The 22,500-nt window shown below is 36.3% G+C and overlaps 1 protein-coding gene across 1 annotated transcript in view; it reads right to left on the bottom strand.

Annotated features, from left to right (window-relative positions):
- LOC106870311 (atrial natriuretic peptide receptor 1) overlaps positions 1-22,500 on the bottom strand; it is a 142,244-nt gene that overhangs the window by 51,722 nt on the left and 68,022 nt on the right. Inside the window, exons 14-18 of the mRNA XM_089364958.1 lie at positions 22,362-22,433; positions 13,970-14,123; positions 10,707-10,856; positions 6,201-6,390; positions 2,358-2,498 (exon numbers count right to left, since the gene is read on the bottom strand). Coding sequence (XP_089221084.1) covers positions 2,358-2,498; positions 6,201-6,390; positions 10,707-10,856; positions 13,970-14,123; positions 22,362-22,433 — 707 coding nt within the window. The remainder of the gene's footprint in view (positions 1-2,357; positions 2,499-6,200; positions 6,391-10,706; positions 10,857-13,969; positions 14,124-22,361; positions 22,434-22,500) is intronic.

Genomic DNA, 22,500 nt, shown 5'->3' with positions numbered 1-22,500 from the left:
ACTCTTGCCCAAGATGCCATGCAGTGGGTCTGAACCTAGAACCATGTGGTTGGGGAGCAACTACACAGCCATGCTTATGCCTATAAAAAGTGGTTACAGCACCTAGGTTTCTCAAGCGGTCACCCATTTAAGTACTAACTAGGCTCAACGTTGCTTAACTTAGGTGATTGGAAGAGAATTGCATTCAACATGATAAGGCCATATATATATTTCAGTAATAAGGATCCATAAAGAATCAAGGCATATCACTGTGAAGCATACCTCTAATTGGCTAGGCAAAATCATGTAAAAGTAGGCAGTGAAGTAATCCATTGTCGGTGCAGAAGGCATCAATAAAATTAAGACATTATTGTCAGGCGCAGGAGTGGCTGTGCGGTAGGTAGCTTGCTTACCAACCACATGGTCCCGGGTTCAGTCCCACTGCATGGCACCTTGAGCAAGTGTCTTCAACTATAGCTTCAGGCCGACCAAAGCCTTGTGAGTGGATTTGGTAGACGGAAACTGAAAGAAGCCCGTCATATATATGTATATATATGTGTGTGTGTGTGTGTGTGTGTGTGTGTGTGTGTGTGTGTGTGTGTGTGTGTGTGTGTGTGTATGTGTGTGTGTGTGTGTGTATGTTTGTGTGTCTGTTTGTCCCCCCACTCCAGCATCGCTTGACAACTGATGTTGGTGTGTTTCCGTCCCCGTAACTTAGTGATTTGGCGAAAGAGACTGATAGAATAAGTACTAGGCTTACAAAGAATAAGTTCTGGGGTTGATCTATGTGACTATAAAGGCAGTGCTCCAGCATAGCCGCAGTCAAATGACTGAAACAAGTAAAAGAGTAAAAGAGAAAAGGTAATCCATAATTACAATAGTATATAATGTATTCAATAAAGAATAAAACATGTAATGCGGTGTAAAGTAAAATATCTCATTTGGTAATTCAGTACCTACCAATAAGTATAGCTATCTTCCTCCCATCAGGTATGTCCTGTCATGAGCACAAGGATACAACTGTTACTCTATTTGCCTGCATACATTCCAATCACATGGTTCCAGGTTCAATTCCACTGTCTTTCTCACCAACACTCATTGAGATGAAACTACTAGCTATCATACAGAAAGGAGACGAGATCTGCAAACAAGCTGTGTTCATGCAAACAACTCAACGAAGTTGTATATATATCTTATATATTGTAATAACTAATTATAATATATCTTATATATTGTAATAGCTAATAACTAAAATGACATATTAATAATGAAAATAATATTGTTCCTCAGTGATTTTACCAATGCATTATAACATCATTAAATTCCATCATAATACACACACAACATACACGTGCATGCACACACACACACACACACATGCGCGCACGTGCACATCATGGATTCTCTTGTCGTTAGTCAATGTATGAGGGTTCTCCAACTTCTTGATTTGTTTATTTGTTTATAATAATCAAATGTTTCTCTAATATAATTATGTGTGTGTGTGTGTGTGCATGTGTGCACGTGTGTGTGCGTGAATGTGTGTGTGTGAGTATACAGCATATAAAGACATACATACATATACATATATATATACAATGTAAACATGTGTATCTATCTATCTATCTATCTGTCTGTCTGTCTGTCTGTCTGTCTGTCTGTCTGTCTGTCTATCTATCTATCTATCTATCCGTCTATCTATTATCTATCTATCTATCTATCTATCTATCTATCTATCTATCTATCTATCTATCTATCTGTCTGTCTATCTATCTATCTATCTATCTATCTATCTATCTATCTATCTATCTCTCTACCAATCTTTCCATCTATATCTGTTTATCTATCCATCTAATGATTTTCTAATGATTACCCATCCGTCTTATTTTTAAATTTTCAGATATACTGTATCTTGACTAAAACATCCAACATGTCCTTCCTTTTCTAAAATAATGAGGCTTAATTTGAAGGAGCATTAACTAATACTTCTAACAAAGCAAGCGACTATATAGAAGTTTCCTCATTAACTCAAGTAGATGTAAGCTTTTAATCAGCAAAAGATTCCTAACAATCTATAATTCACTTTATTCCATTTCATGATTATTATTTCTAATCTTTTTCCTGGTCAGCTGCTTTTATTATTTTATTGATAATTATCAATAAAATAATAAAGCAGCTGATAAGTCCTACTAATGATGGACAAACAATAAAATTGTGCTTATTCAGAGGGTAAGCTGTATAAAAATCTAGACATAATTGAAGAAAACTGACTGTAGTTTTGAAATCAGCCTGCCAATTTTAGTCTAAATCAAGTGAAAAAAACAAACTTGGCAGAAATTATGTTCAAAACTGTTCCCCTGTGTTATCTCTTTATAAATTACCTTGGTAATAACTGATACAACAGGTTTTCTGTCTTCTTTTTCTCTTCTTCCAAAGCCTGAGTTCTCTGTTCAACCATTGTCTCCAGGTTTGATGTGTAGCGGTCCATTTTTTTAAGGACGTTATCCATAATATTTCCTGTACTTTAGGAAAAAAGAAAAAAAAAGAAATTTTGAAAAACAGACATATTTATTACAAACAAATTATGTATAGATATCATTTAATATTCAACAAAGTACACATAAACATATTATAATGGCCCCTGTTCTTTAGAGCCGGCTGGTCTTATACTTCAACTACCTAAGTATCCCAAACCACTCATCTCCTCAGTACTCAGCTTCCTTGATGTATCCAACCACACTTTTCTTGAAGAAACTACTATGCTCAATCCTTTCTCCCCACAACATCATCCCTCTGGAATCTCCATCTTGCTCATGTCTTTCCTGCTGGTGTTGACCTACAACAGTTTAAACAGAACATTAACAGCACTGTCCACACCAGTGTTGGAGAGGGCCTGCAAGGGACAAGGGTTCTATCCCTTCCTCATGAATCAGTAAGTAAAAAAAAAAGGAACAAGTTCTACCATTCCAATACTTTACACATAAATATCTTATCTTTTATCTTTCACTTGTTTCAATCATTTGACTGTGACCATGCTGGGGCACCATCTCGAAGAATTTCAGTTGAACGAATCAACACCAGTACTTATTTTTTTTTACTAAGCCTGATATTTATTCTATCAGTCTCTTTTGCTAAACTGCTAAGTCACGCGGACATAAACACATCAACACAAGTTGTCAAGTGTTGATGGGGGACTAACACAGACATAAAAAAACACACACATAGGTATATATATATATATATATATATATATATATATATATATTCCCTCTCTATTTATTTCCTCATATTCCTTTCTGTTGAAGGCTCAAAACGTAAAAGACTTTCCCACTTTCCCGAGCATCAAACTAATATACCTACTTATTGCTTATACACTTTTCTTCATCTTTTGCTTTTCTGTAAATTTTAACTATATATATATGTGTATGTATGTATAAACCAATATAAACCAAGAAAGAAAATAGAGATAAGATTAATAAATTTTTATTAACCATATTTCCATCTTCCCTCTTGGTGTTTATAATAATAATATATATGTATGTGGCTATATTCAACCAGTCTAATCTTGGATACTTCTATCCTCTGAGGTTTATATATCCTCACCTGTACTTTAATGTATATATAATTATTAAATTTAATTAGATATGTTATAATTATTAAATTTAATTAGATATGTTAACCTCATGAAGGGATGGTTGCATCCAAAGAAATACTGGTTCAATACCTAGTAATTTGGAGGAATGAAATTCCGTTAAAACAATAGTTATATATTTAGCATATAATTTATATCCATTTAAAAGAAGAAAAGAAAATGGAAATAAGGAAGTTGATAAATGTTTATTATTAACAAATTGGTCATCTTCGCTTCTTACAGCCGTTTCAATTAATACTCAAAAATTTAGTTACAAATTTGTACATTGATTTTACATCTATGTGATATGAGTATAATTTCATCAGAGATAAAAAAGATGTTATACGTGGACCTATCAATACATTTCAGCAGACTCATATATATAATGCATACATACATACATACATACATACATACATATATATATATATATATATATATATATATATATATATATATATATGTTCTTTTACTCATTTCAGCCATGCAGCTGCTGTCATATATCAATAAGCTAAAGTAGCTGGTTTTAAAATCCCTGAAAGAGATTCAAGTAGTAATGATACTAGACAGTAATGTTTGTTGCTACTTTTGCATGGTTGTTCCATGCAGAATAAGGTTACTACAAAATAACATGGTTTGTCATAAACACCTGTACTTTGTGGGGTTTTTTTTTTTTTTTGTCACTTTAGCTATGAATTGAATTAATGAATTCAACGGGATACACTGTCTGCAAGTAGTTGGGTTCAGCATATTATCCTCCATTTTCTAATTGATATATATATATATCAGTACCACCTGACTGGCTCTCATGCTGGTGGCACGTAAAAGCACCGACTACACTCTTGGAGTGGTTGGCGTTAGGAAGGGCATCCAGCAGTAGAAACTCTGCCAGATCAGATTGGAGTCTGATGCAGCCATCTGGCTTGCCAGTCCTCAGTCAAATCGTCCAACCCATGCCAGTATGGAAAGCGGACATTAAACAATGTGCAATGGGTAAATTGTCAGCATTTGATATTTTTAATTTTGGGCATGTACATTACTTGTTTTTAATTTTGTTGACTACACAGTATAGTAGGGTCAGTTGGACACCATCAGTGAGAAAAGCAGCACCATGATGCAATGCACTCTGCTAGAAATTTGGAAATGACATGCTGTCCTGTTTGGCATTCATGCTGGAAGCTCCAGTATGAACAGATGGTGAACACACAGAACGACCATTGGCTTGCAGTGTCCCCAAAACATATACCGAGAAAAATATAAATTAAACATCCAGTCAACATCATGGTGTTTAGAGTGATCACTAGTGATGGGGATGTTATGCCCCTCTATGGACCTTGCTTGGCCCTGCCTGCCTGAGATTTGAAACCAAATCAACCCGCTTGTTGCTTGTCAAGTGAGCAAGAAATCCTTTTGTTTGCTTCTTCACACCAGATAGTTAATGGGAAACGCTTAATTTCCAAAGACCTTTGCTCAGTCCTTCATTTAGGATTTGACCCACATTCTAGCATAGTCTATATAACAGAGACCATTTCCATTCTTGCACTCTTTTAGCATCAGTCATGACCAAGAGCAACACTTCCCTTCGTTCTTCAGATGTCACATGAAGAGAAACTTTCAGCCAAAATCAAGAGAGGACTATGCTGCCTTTATCCTTTCTTGATTTCAGCCAAAAATTTCTCTTCATATGATGTCTGAAGGACAATGGAGAGTGTTGTTCTTGGTCATGACTGACTCAAAATGAGGGTAAGAAAGAAAATGGTGTCTGTTATACAGACTATGCTAGAATGTGGGTCAAATCCTAAATGAAAGACTGAGCAAAGGTCTTTGGAGACCAAGCGTTACCCATTAACCATCTGATGTGAAGAAGCAAACAAAGGATTTATGGAACTAACCCTTTAACATTCAAATTACTCTGTCAAATGTAATGCTTGTTTATTCACATTGTTTTGAATTTATCATACATTATCTCATAGCTTCAAGATGTCAATGATGTGGTTGTTTATTTTCAGGGTAGGTGTGAGAGGCCAGATCTTGTCATTTGAGCTGGATTTGACTGGTTTAACCCTTTAGCATTCAGATTAATCTATCAAATGTAATGCTTATTTATTCACATTGTTTTGAATAAATCATGACTTATGTTGTAGCTTTGAGATTCCAGTGGTGTGATTGTTTAGTTTTAGAATGACAATGTAGGGTAGGTGTATGAGGTTGGATCTTTTATGCTTGAACGTAAAACAGGTAGAATATTTGAGCCAGATATGGCCAATTTAAATACTAAAAGGATATATATTCATATGTCTGGTTTAACCCTTTATCATTCAGGTAATTCTGTCAAACATAATGCTTATTTATTCACATTGTTTTGAATTAATCATGTATTATCTCCAAGCTTTGAAATTTCAATGATGTGATTGCTTATTTTGAAAATGACATTGTAGTATAGGTGTGAGAAACCAGATCTGGCCAGTTTGAACTTAAAAATAGACAGAATATTTTGGCCAAATACAACCAGTTTAAATGCTAAAATGTTAAACCAACGAGAGATCCTTTCTTCAAGAACTGACTTTAAATTGATGAAATTAATTTCCCTTACACTTCTTTAGTGTGACTTTTCAAGTAAGATTTGATGGTTATAAAATCTGGTCTTTGATTTGGATCTTCAGCCCAACAAATTTCCATCAAATTCTTCAAAACATGGTCAGGGTCGTTTATGGAACCGATTTCTGTATTGAGAGTGGGACGGAATGGTATTGATTCTCCATTTCTGACACGGCCAATTATATCTGAAGAACAACATTGAAAATATGCAGGATATTATTTGGTAATTATACACTGGTGGTGGTGGTGGTGGTGGTGGTGGTGGTGGTGGTGGTGGTGGTGGTGGTGGTGGTGGTGGTGGTGGTGGTGGTGGTGGTGGTGGTGGTGGTGGTGGTGGTGGTGGTGGTGGTGGTGGTGTGTGCTTTTATTAAGTTGTGGTTGTTGTAGTAGTTATTGTAGCTGTTGTCATAAATGTTATTAATGTTGCTGTAATAGTTCTTGTTGTTGATATTATTGTTGGGGGGGGGCGTTAAAAAGGGTAAAGGCTAAAGACTCCCTTCGGTCAAGAATGACCAAGGGATTGCATCTAGAAAGTTCCCCTCTAAGGCACAAGTCTGGGCAAGGTTGTTTCTGGAATACCAGCAGTCACCCATGCATACTAGCCTCCCCTCTGATGTTCTACAAAGGAAAGGCAAAAGGAGATACAGCTCGGCACGAGTGACATTGCAACTCATTTCTACAGATGAGAGAACTGGAGTAATGTGAAAATAAGTGTCTTGCTCAAGAACATAATATATATGTATATATATATATATATATATAATAATTGGCACTTTTCATCTATGCAGACAGTCAATTTAGCTTAGAGGTCACTTAATCGAACATACCAGGGGCTCCCCTTCTTGCAGCTTCTTTCATGGCTGATTCTTCTTATGATTGAAGCACAGCTTCTGTCACAGTACTTGCATACCAAGAGGGTGGCTCGGCGCTCTGCATTTCCGTTGTTTTCCTTTCACCACTGACACTTCTCAACTTGTTCATTTCTGTAGCTGCTCTCTAGCGAAGCAGTTCCTTCCTTGTTGTTCTGTCCTCAGCCCTCTCTTCCCAGGTGCTGACATCCACCTCACACTTGGACAAACTAGTTTTGCAAGTGTCCTTATACCTCAGTTTTGGTCTTCTTCTTGGTCTCTTGCCCTGAGCCAGTTCTCCATAGATCAGTTGCTTCGGGATTCGATGGTCATCCATTCTCCTGACATGCCCCAGCCACCTCAGTCTTCTCATACACAAGATAGCTGTCATGCTTTGAAGATTCGCCTGCGCCAGCACTTTAACATTGGTAACCTTGTCACATCATGTTAGGCCTAAGATCTTGTGGAGGCAATTGAGATGGAAAATGCCAAGACACCTTTCCTGCCTGCTGTACAAGGTCCATGTTTCAGATCCATAGAGGAGTGTGCTGAGAACACATGCTTCATAAATCCTAATTTTTGTCTTGATGTCTAATCTCTTGTTCTTCCATACTCGTTTTGTCAGCCTTCCAAAAGTTGTTGCTGCCTTCCCTACCCTGACGTTAATCTCATCATTAAGTGAAGCAGTAGAGGAAATGGTAGACCCTAGATAGCAGAACCTGTCCACTGTCTCAAGCTCTTTGTCATCAAGCTTGATATGATCTTTCACTGCGCCCTCCTGAGTGAGAATGATTGTCTTCTTTACACTGATGACCAAACCGAAGGCCTTGCATGCTGATGATAAGTGGTCCATCATTATTTGTAGAGTTAATTCACTGTGAGCAACAAGTGCCGCATCGTCGGCAAAGAGAAAGTTTTTTATTGTTTGTCTTTTGATCTTAGTCTTGGCTCGAAGTCTAGAAGGAACAAAGAGTGACACATCAGTTCTCCAACAAAGGTAAACATCTCCTGGCAACTCTTGAAATACATACTGCAGCAATCAGCAAAGTAAATGCTAAAAAGGATTGGTGCTAAGACACAACCTTGTTCTACTCTGCTGTTGATGTTGAAACTATCTGATATTAAACTGTCAAACTGAATGGTAGCCTTCATGTCTTCAAAGAATGAAACAATGAGCTGCAGTAGTATTGGGGGACAGTCACATTTTCCAAGCACCATGTACAGTCCTGATCTGCTGACTGTATCAAATGCCTTTGTCAGATCGACAAATGCTATATATAGTGATAACTGCTGCTCCCAGTATTTTTCTTGCAGCTGATGAATGGAGACAATCATATCCATTGTTGAGCTGTTAGATCTAACTGGCTAAGTTAAATGCCTGGGCTCTGAATGTATGGAGAATGTACCTTACCCAATTTGCACAATCCCCCTCTCGACTTCACTGATTAACTCTAAAGGAGAGACAAGGTCAATACATTTGGAACCAGCAAAGTTGCAGGAGCTGCCAAAAGAGAGTTTGGATCATTCCTCCCCATCAACTGCCGTAGGGGCTCTCTCTCCGGATTTTCTGTTTGGGTTTACTCCCTTAGCCTTTCATCTACTGTCATTTTGGTAGTAGCACTAGTCTGACCTCACACACACACACACACACACACACACACACACACACACACACACACACACACACACAGAGGATATACATGAAAAAATAAAATTAAAATAAAACAAAAGTAAAGTGTAAAATGATATATATAGATAAGATATGCCATTGAGAAATAGAAGATAGTATATATACATAAAAGTAAAAATATATAAGTAAAAATATGATTTAAAATTTAAAATATGACATATATATATATATATATATATATATATATATATATAATTATAGACATCTTTTTTTCTTTTTACAAACATTTTGTTGGATGGCCATTGACTGTTCATGGAGTTCCTCTACTCTTTGTATATATATATATATATATATATATATATATATATATATATATATATCGAGTATAACCAAGCGAAATTGCAAAGATAATCTGGAACTCAACTGAGGAAAGAAAACTCCGAATGATCCGTCCTTCTTTTCTTTGTATTGTCTATCTGGATGTTTTGTTGTCCCCTTTTTTGTATCACCTAATTGTCTGGATGTGTTGCATTCTTGTCCCATTTTTGTATTATATATATATATATATATATATATATATATATATATATATATATATATATATATATATATATTTATAGATATAGATATAGATAAAAATAGATAGATAGATAGATAGATAGATAGAGATAGTAAAGACCCCCTTCAGTCATGAATGACCGTGGGATTGCACCAAGAAAGTTCCCTTCCAAGGCACAGGTCCAGGCAGATTTCTTTATGGAAGATCAGAAGTTAGCTGAGTGAACTGGAGCAACATGAAATAAAGTGTCTTGCTCAAGAACACAACACACAGCCGAGTCCAGGAATTGAACTCACTACCTCATGATCGTGAGCCTAACACTCTAACCACTGAGCCATGCACCTTCACATGTGGTAGTGATAGTGGTAATGTTAGCGTTCTAGTTGTTGCTTTTGTTGATGTTGTTTTGAAGATGTTATCTTTGCTGTTATTGTTATTGTTATTGTTGTTGTTGTTATTGTAATTATAATTGTCATAATTGTTCATTATTTACATTCAACGGATATTTGTCCTCATCTTGTTTGTTGTTAATACGTTTCAGCTGATATGCTCTCCAGCCTTCATCAGGTGTTTTGGGGGAAATTTTGAACCTGGGTTCTCATTCCTAAGGTATTTTCGATGTTGTTGTTGTTGTTGTTGTTGTTGTTATTATTATTATTATTATTATTATTATTATTCAGGTCACTGCCTGGAATCGAACTTGGAATCTTGGTATTAGTAGCACACGCTCTTAAGAGCACGGGCTACTCACCCCAAGATTCCAAGTTCGATTCCAAGCAGTGATCTGAACAACAACAACAATAATAATAATAATAATAACATCAAAAAATACCTTAGGAATGAGAACCCAGGTTTGAAATTTCCCCAAGACACCTGGTGAAGGCTGGGGGGGTATATCAGCCGAAATGTTGTGTTGACAACAAAGATGAGGACAAATATCTGTCAAATGTAAATAATGTAAATAATGTACATAATTCCTCATCTCTTAAATATAGAACTGTATTAGTGTTGTTGTTATTGTCATAGCTGATGTTGTTGGTGATAGTGGTGGTAGTACTACTGCAGCTGGCATTGATGATGATGATGATGATGATGATGATGATGATGATGATGATGATGATGATGATGATGGTGATGATGATGAAGGAGTGGATGATGATGATGACAACGACGAGGATGAGGACAGCACCGAGGATGACAACAATGACAATGTTGATGACAATGACAACAAGGACGATAAAGAGTAAAGTAGATGAAATACAATATGTTGATGAAGTTAATTAGTAAATTAAAGAGCAGCTGTGAAACAAGCAGCTGAAATAAAATAGATTTAAAATGAAAATGAAAATAAAATGTCTTGAATAACACATATACACACACAAAGACCTAAGGGAAATGTTGACACAGAATTCACAATGCTACATTTTGAATTTATGGTGAGTTGACTTTTGTTAATTACTTTACCTCTGTAGTTCATATTGGAGACATTAAACGTTCCTTGTCGGTAACATATCTCATGTAGGATAATTGCGAAACTGTAGATATCTGCTTGCTGTGTTACTCTGCTGGGGGGATTCAGTGCCCTTAGTATTTCTGGGGCTGTCCACAGTAATGCTGTGAAAAGAATAATAGTAGTAGTAGTAATAGTAGTAGTAGTAATAATAATAATAATAATAATAATAATAATAATGACGATGATGATAATCAACTATCAACATAGCTGAAAAAGATTGGTGCAAGTGTGAAGATAGAACACCTAGAAAAATCAGCATTGCTTGGAACTGCAAGAATTTTTTGTAGGTTTCTTGAAGCATGACCAGTAAACAAGTGTCACCTTAGTCTGCTGGCTGTGGGCAGCTGACACTTTCCATCATACCCAACAAAATAAGCTGTGAGTTTGAGTTTTCATATAATAATAATAGTAATAATAATAATAATAATAATAATAATAATAATAATAATAATAATAATAATCTGCCTGGCACTCACACCTTTAACAGAATTGCTAAATAGAACTGGATGCGGTTACAAATGCTATGGAAAAACAGTCAGCCACCTTCTATATATGGATGACCTAAAATTATATGCAAAAAACGACAAAGAGCTAGAAACACTACTACAGACAGTACACGGCTTTACCAAGGAAATAGAAATGAAATTCGGATTAGAAAAATGTGCCAAAGCAACCCTGAAAAGAGGAAAATTAGTTAAAAGTAGCAATATAACACTAGATAAAGCCAATGAAATAAGAGAACCAGACGAAAGCCAACCATATAAGTATTTAGGAGTCAATGAACTAGATAGGATACAACATACACAAATGAAAGAAAAAATAAAGAAAGAGTACTATAGACGAGTTAGATCAATACTAAAAACAGAGCTCAATGCTAAAAACAAGATAATGGGTATCAACACTTTAGCTGTCCCAGTTATAAGCTACAGCTACAACATCCTTAACTGGACACTAAACGAACTATGTAAAATAGACAGGAAAACAAGAAAAATAATGACAGGATATAGGATGCACCACCCCAAATCTGACATAGAAAGGCTATATATACAATGCACAGAAGGTGGCAGGGGTCTTATACAGCTAGAAAACTATTATAAAATAACCACCATTGGACTGCAAAAATACTTACTCCAGAAGCAAGGGAAACTAATACAAATAGCCACAAAACAAAAAACTGTTTTCAGTATTTAAGGAAGCTGACAAATACAAACAAGAAATCAATCTACCTAACAAATACGAAGAAGAAGAAGAAGAAGAAGAAGAAACAACAAAAGCTATAAAACAAATGAAATCGAAACTAAAACTAGAACAGCAACGGACCATGATAAAACGATGGCAAGAAAAGCCCCTACATGGTAAATACTGGGCTAAACTAAATGCGAAAGAAATAGACAGAGAAAAATCCCAGCAATGGCTGAGAAGCTCAGGACTCAAAGCAGAGACTGAAGGATTTTTAAGCGCTGCACAAGACCAGAGCCTCCCCACCAGAAATTACCAAAAACACATAATGAAAAGAAATATAACAAGTAACTGTAGAATATGTGGAGATCGACAAGAAACAATAAATCATATTATCTCTGGCTGCCCAGTCCTGGCTAAGAAGGAATATATTCACAGACACGACAGAGCTGGGACGCCAACACTATGGAATAACAACAGAAAAAAGATGGTATAAACACGCGCCAGAAAAGGTCACAGAAAACGAGAATACACACAGATAGAGAAATTAAGGCAAATAGACCAGATATAGTTGTCAAAGATCATGAAGAAAAAAAATGCTTTCTAATTGATGTATCAATACCAGCAGATGACAACGTTTCCCTAAAAGAAATGGAAAAACTTTCAAAATACAAAGACCTGGAAATAAAGGTAACTCGAATGTGGAATCTAAAAACAGAAACAATTCCTATCATAGTAGGTGCCTTAGGTATAATAAAAAAATATTCAGACAAATACATAACAAAAATACCAGGACTTACAAATATATATAACATACAGAAAATTGCACTACTGGGCACTGCACACATTCTACGCAAAACACTTTCAATACAGTAAACATAAGAGCACCACAGCAAACCACAGCACATACCCAAGGCACACAGAGCTGCGCTCGGTAGTGAAGTGAAAGCACGTTATAAAAATAAAACTACTGAACAATAATAATAATAATAATAATAATTTTAAAGCAAACACATAATTTTCTTATGGTTTCTTAAACATTCACTTGAACAAAACTGTACAAATCCAAATATATGGTACCCTAGGCATAACACCTACATGAACTTCTAACTTGTTGTCTCTTGAGGTCTCTGGGTGAGACTTGGATCCAACTTGTACAAATGCAAAACAAAAGTCAAACATAAAATAATAATAATAATAATAATAACTGTTGCAGAATTCCCCAAATTGGACCAGGGAGAATATAAGAAATGAAGACGTGTCCAAGTTGTGAAAGCTTTGCCAGAAATGGGGATTTGAGACTGGAAGCACATGGTATTACCATCGGTTGAATGAGTGCTTGAGTTGGAGAAATGCAAAATTTTATGGGATTTTCCTATTCAAACAGATAAGAAGCTAGAAAATAATAAACCAGACACAACAATAATAGACAAGGAAAATCGAAATTGTTTACTAATTGATCCACCATGCTCATTTCATTCCAGGATTGTGAAGAAAGGGGATGAAAAATTTTTAAAATTCAATCCCTTAAAAACTGAATTTGTGAGAATTTTGGAATATGAAAACTGTGAAGGTTGTGCCTGTAATTACTGGTGCATTGGATACTGTGAATAATGACATAGACAAATGGCTGAAGGAGACTGGAATTGAATATCCTGTAGAGCTTCTACAGAAAGTTTGCCTCTTAGGGGCAGGAATGATTATCAGGAGGGTCTTAAGCACATGAAAAACTGGAATTGTAAAGTTCTTTGTAGGATTGTCGTGATGAGTTCCAAGTGCATATGGGAAAAGTTAGTTGTTATTCACCAATATCATATCCAAGGTAAATTCTTATTCCTGTGTGTTTTACTGCTAAAGAAACTAACACAAACCTCATACACACACACACACACACACACATATATACACACACACACATATATACACACACACACACATATATACACACACACATCATATTTATACACATCATATTTATACACATCATATTTCATTGCAAATGAAGTGCTCTTCATATTCAATAATATAAACTTGCCTTTGTGGTCTTCTACTTCTATGTCTGATTTCTGTCGTAAAATACTTGGTCCATAGTCTGTGATTTTGACAACCCACCTTCTGTCAACAACACAATTTGTGCTTTTCAGACGGCCATGAGATTTCAGAAAGGATTCATGGATATATAACATGCCCTGGAATGGAAAATGTTTTATTTTGTGATACAAAGGCAAGAAGGTTGGTTTAAGTCATTATGTGGATGTGAAGGCTTGTGAATGTTAAATTAGTGTTATACAGGTGTGAATAATGCAAGTCATTTTAACACTGGCATAAATATTAATTTATTGTTGTCATTATCTTCTTTTAATGCCTACAGGATCTGAAAGATCCAAAGATTGCTTCATGTTCTAATGTCTACTTTGGTGTTAGGAAGGATGCTTTCTTAACATCACCTAGTTTACAAGGTGTATTGGGGGCTTTTATTTTTGGGACACCAGCACTAGTGATGTAAACATACAGCTTGCAGAACTAAAAATTTTCATATACTAATTGGGGCTACAGAAGAGAGGCAAGTGGCTTTATGTTAGCAGATGAAGGATTACAGCATAAGAGAAGGGGCCCAGAAGAGAGCAGTTTTCTTACTGTAGAAGAGGTGGAGCATGAAATTTAAGTCCAGGATAGATTGGTGTGAATGATGAGTTTGTGATATGAAGGAATGAAATTTAAGTCAATATCATGTAATAACTTACTTTTTCGAACCTATGTAACATTGGTTTCAAATTTTGGCACAGAACCAGCAATTGTAGGGGAGTTGTAAGTTGGTAACATTGATCCAAGTATTCAACTAGATTTTGTTTTACTGACCATCAAGGGATAAAAGGCAAAGTCGACTCGATGGAATTTGAACTCAGAACATGGAGACAGATGAAATGCTGCTAAATACTTTGCATGGTATGCTAATGATTCTGTCAGCTTTATGCAGGTGTAAATATTACATTAATGTTACATAAATGTGACTGTTAAGTGTATGTTACATAGGCATGAACATTATGGCAATGTTACATGGTCGTGAATGATATGTTTGTTGTACTAGCCTGAAGGACAGTTGAGTTGGTGTTTCATTAGTATGTATGGAAAGGTTTTAGACCCCATTCGGTCATGAATGACCATGGGATTGCAGCTAGAAAGTTCCCCCTCCAAGCACAAGTTGTTTACAGAAGGTGGTGAACTGGCAGAAATATTAGCACGCTGGGTGAAATGCCTAGCGGTATTTCATCTGCTGTTGCATTCTGAGTTCAAATTCCGCCAAGGTCGACTTTGCCTTTCATCCTTTCAAGGTCGATTAAATTAAGTACCAGTTACGCACTGGGGTCGATGTAATCGACTTAATCCCTTTGTCTGTCCTTGTTTGTCCCCTCTGTGTTTAGCCCTCTGTGAGCAGTAAAGACATAAATGCTAAATCTTTGTCTCTTTAGCATGAATTTGAAGTTAGAGTCAAACAGGTTTGAATATAAAGTTAGTGAATATTACATTTTTGTTACATTGTTATGAATGCCAACTCAAAGTTACACTTAGTGAATGTTTGGACATTTTCACAGGTCAAATGACCTTTCTCAGCTGCAAAAGGTCATGGATCCAAATTGATCCAAATGACCTTTCTTAGTAGCAATAGATAATGAATCAAAATTGATCCAAATGACCTTTCTCAACTGCAATAGGTAACAAAATTATAGAGATTGTTAACTACAATATATATTTGTGTTGGTGGTGTTGTTGTTGTCAATGTTGTTGTTTTACCCCAGGGCAGCCAAGAATCAGCAGATCTATGTCTGCAGGAATAAGTAATAGATGGTATGGGAAGGTTTTAGTCCCCATTCGGTCATGAATGACCATGGGATTGCACCTAGAAAGTTACCCTCCCAAGTACAAGTCCGGGCAAGGTTGTTTATAGAAGACCAGCAGTCACCCATGCATACCGGCCTCCCCTCTCCATGCCACTGATGCCATCCAATGGAAAAGCAAAGACCGATAACGCTTGGCACCTGTGACATTGCAACTCATTTCTACAGCTGAGTGAACTGGAGCAACGTGAAATAAAGTGTCTTGTTCAAGAACACAACAGGCAGCCTTGTCCGGGAATTGATCTCACAACCTCATGATTGTGAGCCTGATGCTCTAACCACTGAGCCATCCAGAGGTCCCTTGTCCTGGTATTTTATCCAGGGGTAACATTTACTACAGTTCTCTTTAAGATCAGATCTTATACTCCATTTCTCAATAAGTCTCAACTCACTTTAAAACACATTTGCTGTTTTTTTTTATTTATTTATTCTAACAAACTTGATCTCCCAAGAATTTTCAGGAATATTCTACAAAAACAAAGACATAATTAAAATGAAACAAGCTAGTGAAGGAACATCTAGCTGCCATCAAGACTGCTAGAAATAGCAGTCAAATTTTCCTCATTAGCTCCTCTAGAGCTTTCTGGAATACTTTACCAAAACAAGGTATTATGATAATAAAAGACATCATTAGAAGAGCCTCTTATTTGGACATCAAGCCTGCTAGGAATAGCAGTCAAATGACCCTCAAACTCTGCCTTATTAAATAAAGAATACATTAGATAAGGTAGATAAGAGCTACACAATGCCTGATAAAAGACAAGAAGGTCATGTTAGAATACTTTTGATCAAAGTTGTTCTTAATGAACGCTGATTTGGGGTTTAAACTTCAACAACATCAACAATAACAACAATAACATCGAAATAATGATAAGAATTATATTACTTAAGAGGTTATGTTAGATATTGTGATTTAATGAGAAAGATGCATGAGTGATAGGGGTGTCTTTATTTCGATACTGTGCTACAATGGTACAAAATATTATAGAATTTAATTCCAAAACATGTTGCTTATTTTCAGAATTAATCTTTGCCATACAGCATCTTTATACTCTTTTACTCTTTTATTCTTTTACTTGTTTCAGTCATTTGACTGTGACCATGCTGGGGCACCACCTTTAGTCGAGCAAATCAACCCCAAGACTTATTCTTTGTAAGACTAGTACTTTTTCTATTGGTCTCTTATGCTGAACCACTAAGTTACGGGGGACGTAGACACACAAGCATCAGTTGTCAGACACACACACATACATTTATATATATATATACAATGGGCTTCTTTCAGTTTCCATCTACCAAATCTACTCACAAGGCTTTGGTTGGCCCCAGACTATAGTAGAAGAAACTTGCCCAAGGTGCCACGCAGTGGGACTAAACCCAGAATCATGTGGTTGGGAAGAAAGCTTCTTACTACACAGCCACTCCTGTACCTATTATCAATAATTTTTTTATCATAAATATAGAGGCATATGAGTTTGTGTGTGTATGCTTGTCTGTTTGCGTGCATGTGTGTGTGATATATGTGTGTTGTGTGTGTGTGTGTGTGTTTGTGTTTGTGTTTGTGTGTGTGGTGTGTGTGTGTGCATGTGTGTGTGTGTGTATCATAGTGTATAGAGCTGAATATAAACCTACAAAAGATTGCCTGAGCTATGGGTTGTCTTAATTCTTAAGCATTCAAGTTTCTCTGTCAAATGTAATGCTTGTTTATTCACATTGTTTTGAATCAATCATGCATTATCTCATAGCTTTGAGATTTCCATGATATGATTTGTTTACTTTTTAGAATGACATTGTAGGGTAGGTGAGAGAGGCCAGATGTGGCCAGTTTGAACATAAAACTGGCAGAATATTTGGACTAGATATTGCCAACACAAATACCAAAGGGCTAAACTTAGAGTAAGGTCTGTAATGAGCCCGAGAATTCATAAGACTCTGAGCTTAATCTGGTTTCTATGGCATATAAATCACTGAGATTACAAGAGTCCCAACTGAATGGGATGCCTGTCTGTCACGGTGTTAACTTCACAGCTTTTGCTGGAACTCATTTACAGCAGAATGGACTGGAACAGTGTGAAATGAAATGATTTGCTCATGAATACAATTCACTGCCCAGTCCCAGAATTGAAACCATGGTTTTATGCTCATGAGTACAACACTCTAACCACTAGGCCACATGCCTCCAAGTTGTCTTAAGCTCTGAGCTTTTAACATTTTGTGATTTAAAGTTATCACCAATATTGATTGAAAACAACATAAGACTGGTTCATCTACAAGTTGCATAACGTAGATCATGTGGGACATGTGGAAACCATACAGGAAGTCCACTTTATATAAGTGTATTCGTTGTAGTCAAAGCTTTGTTACATTCAACCCTTTAGCACTTAAATCCAACCATATTTGGCCCAGCTATCCTACTGGTTTTATGTTCAGACTGGCCAGATCCAGCCTCTCACATTAACCTTGTAGTAACTCCTGCGCATGCGTAGTCTTACACATGCGTAAAATTAAACAAGCAAGCGTTTCCCGCTCAATTCATCCTCTTTCACGCTGGCCAGCGATTGAGCATGGACGTGTGTTTAAAAGCTGTCCCTACATCTTTCGGTCTTATACTCGACAGCTCGTTATTCTCACTTCTAAAGATGTATAACTAAAGATTTGTATGTTTACCAAGTAAATAAATGTTGTTTGAGTTGTTTAGTCTGGAGTTCAGCGTTCCGTCTATTTCTTCAATTTTATAGTAGAAAGTCAGGTATACAATCTAAAGATGTATAACCCACTTTCTACTAAAGTGGTGACTCCCGACGAAGAAAAAACGCAGCATGAACTACGGATTACCAACTTATAACTGGTGAACCTCGACTAAAGAACAAATACGGCCATGGAGACTGACTCATTACCAACATCTCCAAACATAGTCAACACGACTCAACAAGCGTGGTTTTTATTCTCGTCTCTGTTAGAGTGGATTTTTTCCACTCACGAAAAACAGACTGGATTTACGGCCTGCTTTTTATGTTTTTATATGTCGCATTTCACACTTTCACATTACACATACATCTTTTATGCTACACAATAACTCTTGTCATTCATTTCAGACGGTCGTTCTTTCATCTTGGGTTAAGAAAATTTTTTCTTCGAGGTTTCGCTAATGGTCGTACAGAAATTGTGTCTGTCGATCGTTCTGTAAAAGCGTACCTCTTCAAACACTCATCACCAAACAGCCTTTTCGCCACCAGCGTCGTGCGCCAACCAAGATTACCACCGTGACGACAACAATTACTACTATCAATTACAAGCTTTCCCCCCGACGTCGCCAAGTTTCAACTGAATCATTACCACTGTCAACATCATTACCACCACACATACAGAACACAGCTAGAGCAGTTCCTGCGCCGACGTTTTCATCAATGTACTCTATCTCGGTGTTTTGGGATTTTTCGCAGTCTATACTACAGACACTTTCACTTGTTCTGTGTTTTTTCTCACACACACACTTGTGCACTCATACATATTCTTTCCTTTCAGGGAAAACAAACTCTCAGACTTTTACATCGCGTGATTCCAGTTTCCTGGACAGTTGTCATCACGGTTGTTTTGTCATTGTCATTTCATTTATACGTTGCATGCATGTATTTCACAAGTGTACATTTCATTTCTTTGAATTTTCTTTGTGTGTTTGTACCACATCTTGTGGGTGGTTTTTCAGTGGCCATCCTGCCTCAGGCGTTCTAACAGATTTTATTTATCGTGCGTTTCCGCTCTGGCGAGGGAGCTCTGTAGTAACGCCTGTGCATGCGTAGTCTTACGCATGCGTAAAATTAAACAAGCAAGCGTTTCCCGCTCAATTCATCCTCTTTCACGCTGGCCAGCGATTGAGCATGGACGTGTGTTTAAAAGCTGTCCCTACATCTTTCGGTCTTATACTCGACAGCTCGTTATTCTCACTTCTAAAGATGTATAACTAAAGATTTGTATGTTTACCAAGTAAATAAATGTTGTTTGAGTTGTTTAGTCTGGAGTTCAACGTTCCGTCTATTTCTTCAATTTTATAGTAGAAAGTCAGGTATACAATCTAAAGATGTATAACCCACTTTCTACTAAAACCTTACAATGTTATTTTAAAAGTAAACAATCCCATCATTGAAATTTCGGAGGTATGAGATAATGCATGATTAATTCAAAACAATGTGAATAAATAAGCATTACATTTGACAGAGTAGTCTGAATGCTTAAAGGGTTATGGGAAAGGTAACCAATTTGACAATTACACATGTTACATTACTACCCTCTTCTATGGTCCTATCACACAATATTTTCAATTGAAATATACAAGTATGTTTCATTAACTTTATTTATTGAAAGGTTGTATTAAAACAAACAAAAATGGATTGTAAACCAGTCTAAAACTGTCTAATATACAGGGTGGCCACAAAATCACACACCATGGGAGATATCAAGCATGCTTTATTAGCAATGAAGTAGGTAATCCATTACAAATGTTCAAAGTGTTGGCCATATAGCTCTAAACAAGTGTTCATACGGAATTTGAAATTGCAATGAACCCTCTCAAATAGATCTTCTTGTCATTGACTTGTTCACACGCTTCAACAATTCTTTGAGGAAGATGTCCTTGGTCATGAATCTTTTAAGAATACACAAGGAATTTAATGTAGCCTTAGAAGAAAAAGTCCATGGGAGTTAAATCTGGTGACTGTGGTGCCCATTCAATTGGTCCGCGACGCCTGAGCCATCTCCCAGGATAATGTTCATTCAGAAAATTATGAGCCTGTAATTCACAAAGGAGCAGAGCCCCATCTTGCTGAAACCAGACAGGATTTTCCCTTCCAAGTGAATGCACGTGAGGCATTATCTTGTTGCCAAACATGTCCAGAACCTTCAAAATAGAATGGTCCAATTACTTGATTGTGCCAAATCCCACTCAACACCATTACCTTGCCCCCACCTTGTTGATTATCTGCCTCCATCCAATGAGGATTGGTTTGTGAGTAATATCAGAAGTTGTGGAAAGAGATAAAAAGAAGAGAATGTTAGCAATTTCATATATTGCAGGATGGCGTGTGACTTTATGACCACCTTGTAGTTTAAAACAACAACATAGCAAACGTAACTGATGTACACTAATCAATATTTACCAGCAGTAAAAATAAATTGCCTAAATTTTATCAACCGAGACTGTTAGTTAGTAAGGTGTTTTAACAGTATCACAACATTGGTTAATAGTGCGGAATATGGTAGCTGAGAGCTGGATATTTGTTCAGTTTACTTGGTGTTCACATATAAAACCAAGTCATGATATTTGGTTTTCAATAAATCACATTTATTTATATAACAAAATTACAATGATTACTTGCCGAAACTATTAAGCTGAATGCCTGAAGTGTGTCTACGTGTGGAAAGAGATGAGAAAATAAGTCTTCAAATTTGGTGAAATGATCTTTTAATATGAGACCAAGTAGCTTGGCTGCCAATAAGCCAAGAATATCACTGCTGACCTCTGCCAAGCTCACTCTTCTCTCTGATTTGTATTTCCTGCACATGTCAGATAGTGACCATCATTTCGTGCAAAATTTTCCATTACTCTTCATACCCATACAAATATGCCAGGACAGAGATTGATCAAAAGTAGGCTAATGTTACCTGATGTGGAATGTTGCTTCCAAGTATAGAAATTTGATGTGTCTTTTGCCCATTATGAGACCATCATGGTTTTGAATGTAAAGTACTGCTATAATAAAACGGTTGTTAAAGACTTATCTGGACAGTAAACATTTAATGGTGAGTGTCACACTCTGATGCCTCTGTGACAGTTGGAATATCATCCTGATTGCTAAGTAAAGACCTTTATAACTTTGATGATATATTTTTTATCGTAATTGTAGTTTTACAAGTGTTAGTTTTGATACAACATAAGTTAAGATATACAATTAGATTCAAAATCAAGATTTGAAGCCTTTGTAGATTAATTTCATACAGCAAATGTAACTAAAACATAAACTTACATCTTTAAATAGAAATTCCAAAGGAATTACTTCATAAACCCAGTTGATGTGTGTGTGCATATGTGTGTGTGTGTGTAAGTATGTAGTATGTATGTATACATGCATGTTTGTATAGAGAGAGAAAAAGAGAGAGAGAAGGGGTGGATAGATAGATTGATAGACAGATTGATTGACAGATAGATAGATAGGTAGGAAGATAGATAGATAGATAGATAGATAGATAGGTAGATAGAGAGCGAGAGTGACAGACAGACTGATAGATTGATAGATAGATAGATAGACAGACAGACAGACAGATATGCACACAGGTAGATAGACAGACAGACATACGTATTTATGATATTTGTGTGTGTGTGTGCATATGTGTATATATTTGTATGTGCATATGTGTATATGTGTGTGAATTTGTATATATGTGATTTCAAGCACGTGTATGTGTATTTGTATGTGCATGCATGTATGTGCTTGTGTGTGAAACCATATACCAAAAGAGTGAAGAAACAATACATACTGTAATGATATCCCACACAAAAGACATGGCAAACATGGCATCCATTTTAAAATCAGGATTTTCAAGAATGTTCTGTAAAAGAGAAAAAATTGAACAGAAAAAATTGTTTTTTTTTAACTCTTTAGAACACATTATTTTA

Source organism: Octopus bimaculoides, chromosome Z, assembly GCF_046866305.1.
Source record: "Octopus bimaculoides isolate indiv1 chromosome Z, ASM4686630v1, whole genome shotgun sequence".
In the NCBI taxonomy this organism is placed as follows: domain Eukaryota; kingdom Metazoa; phylum Mollusca; class Cephalopoda; order Octopoda; family Octopodidae; genus Octopus; species Octopus bimaculoides.
This window is presented reverse-complemented; position numbering and strand designations above follow the sequence as displayed.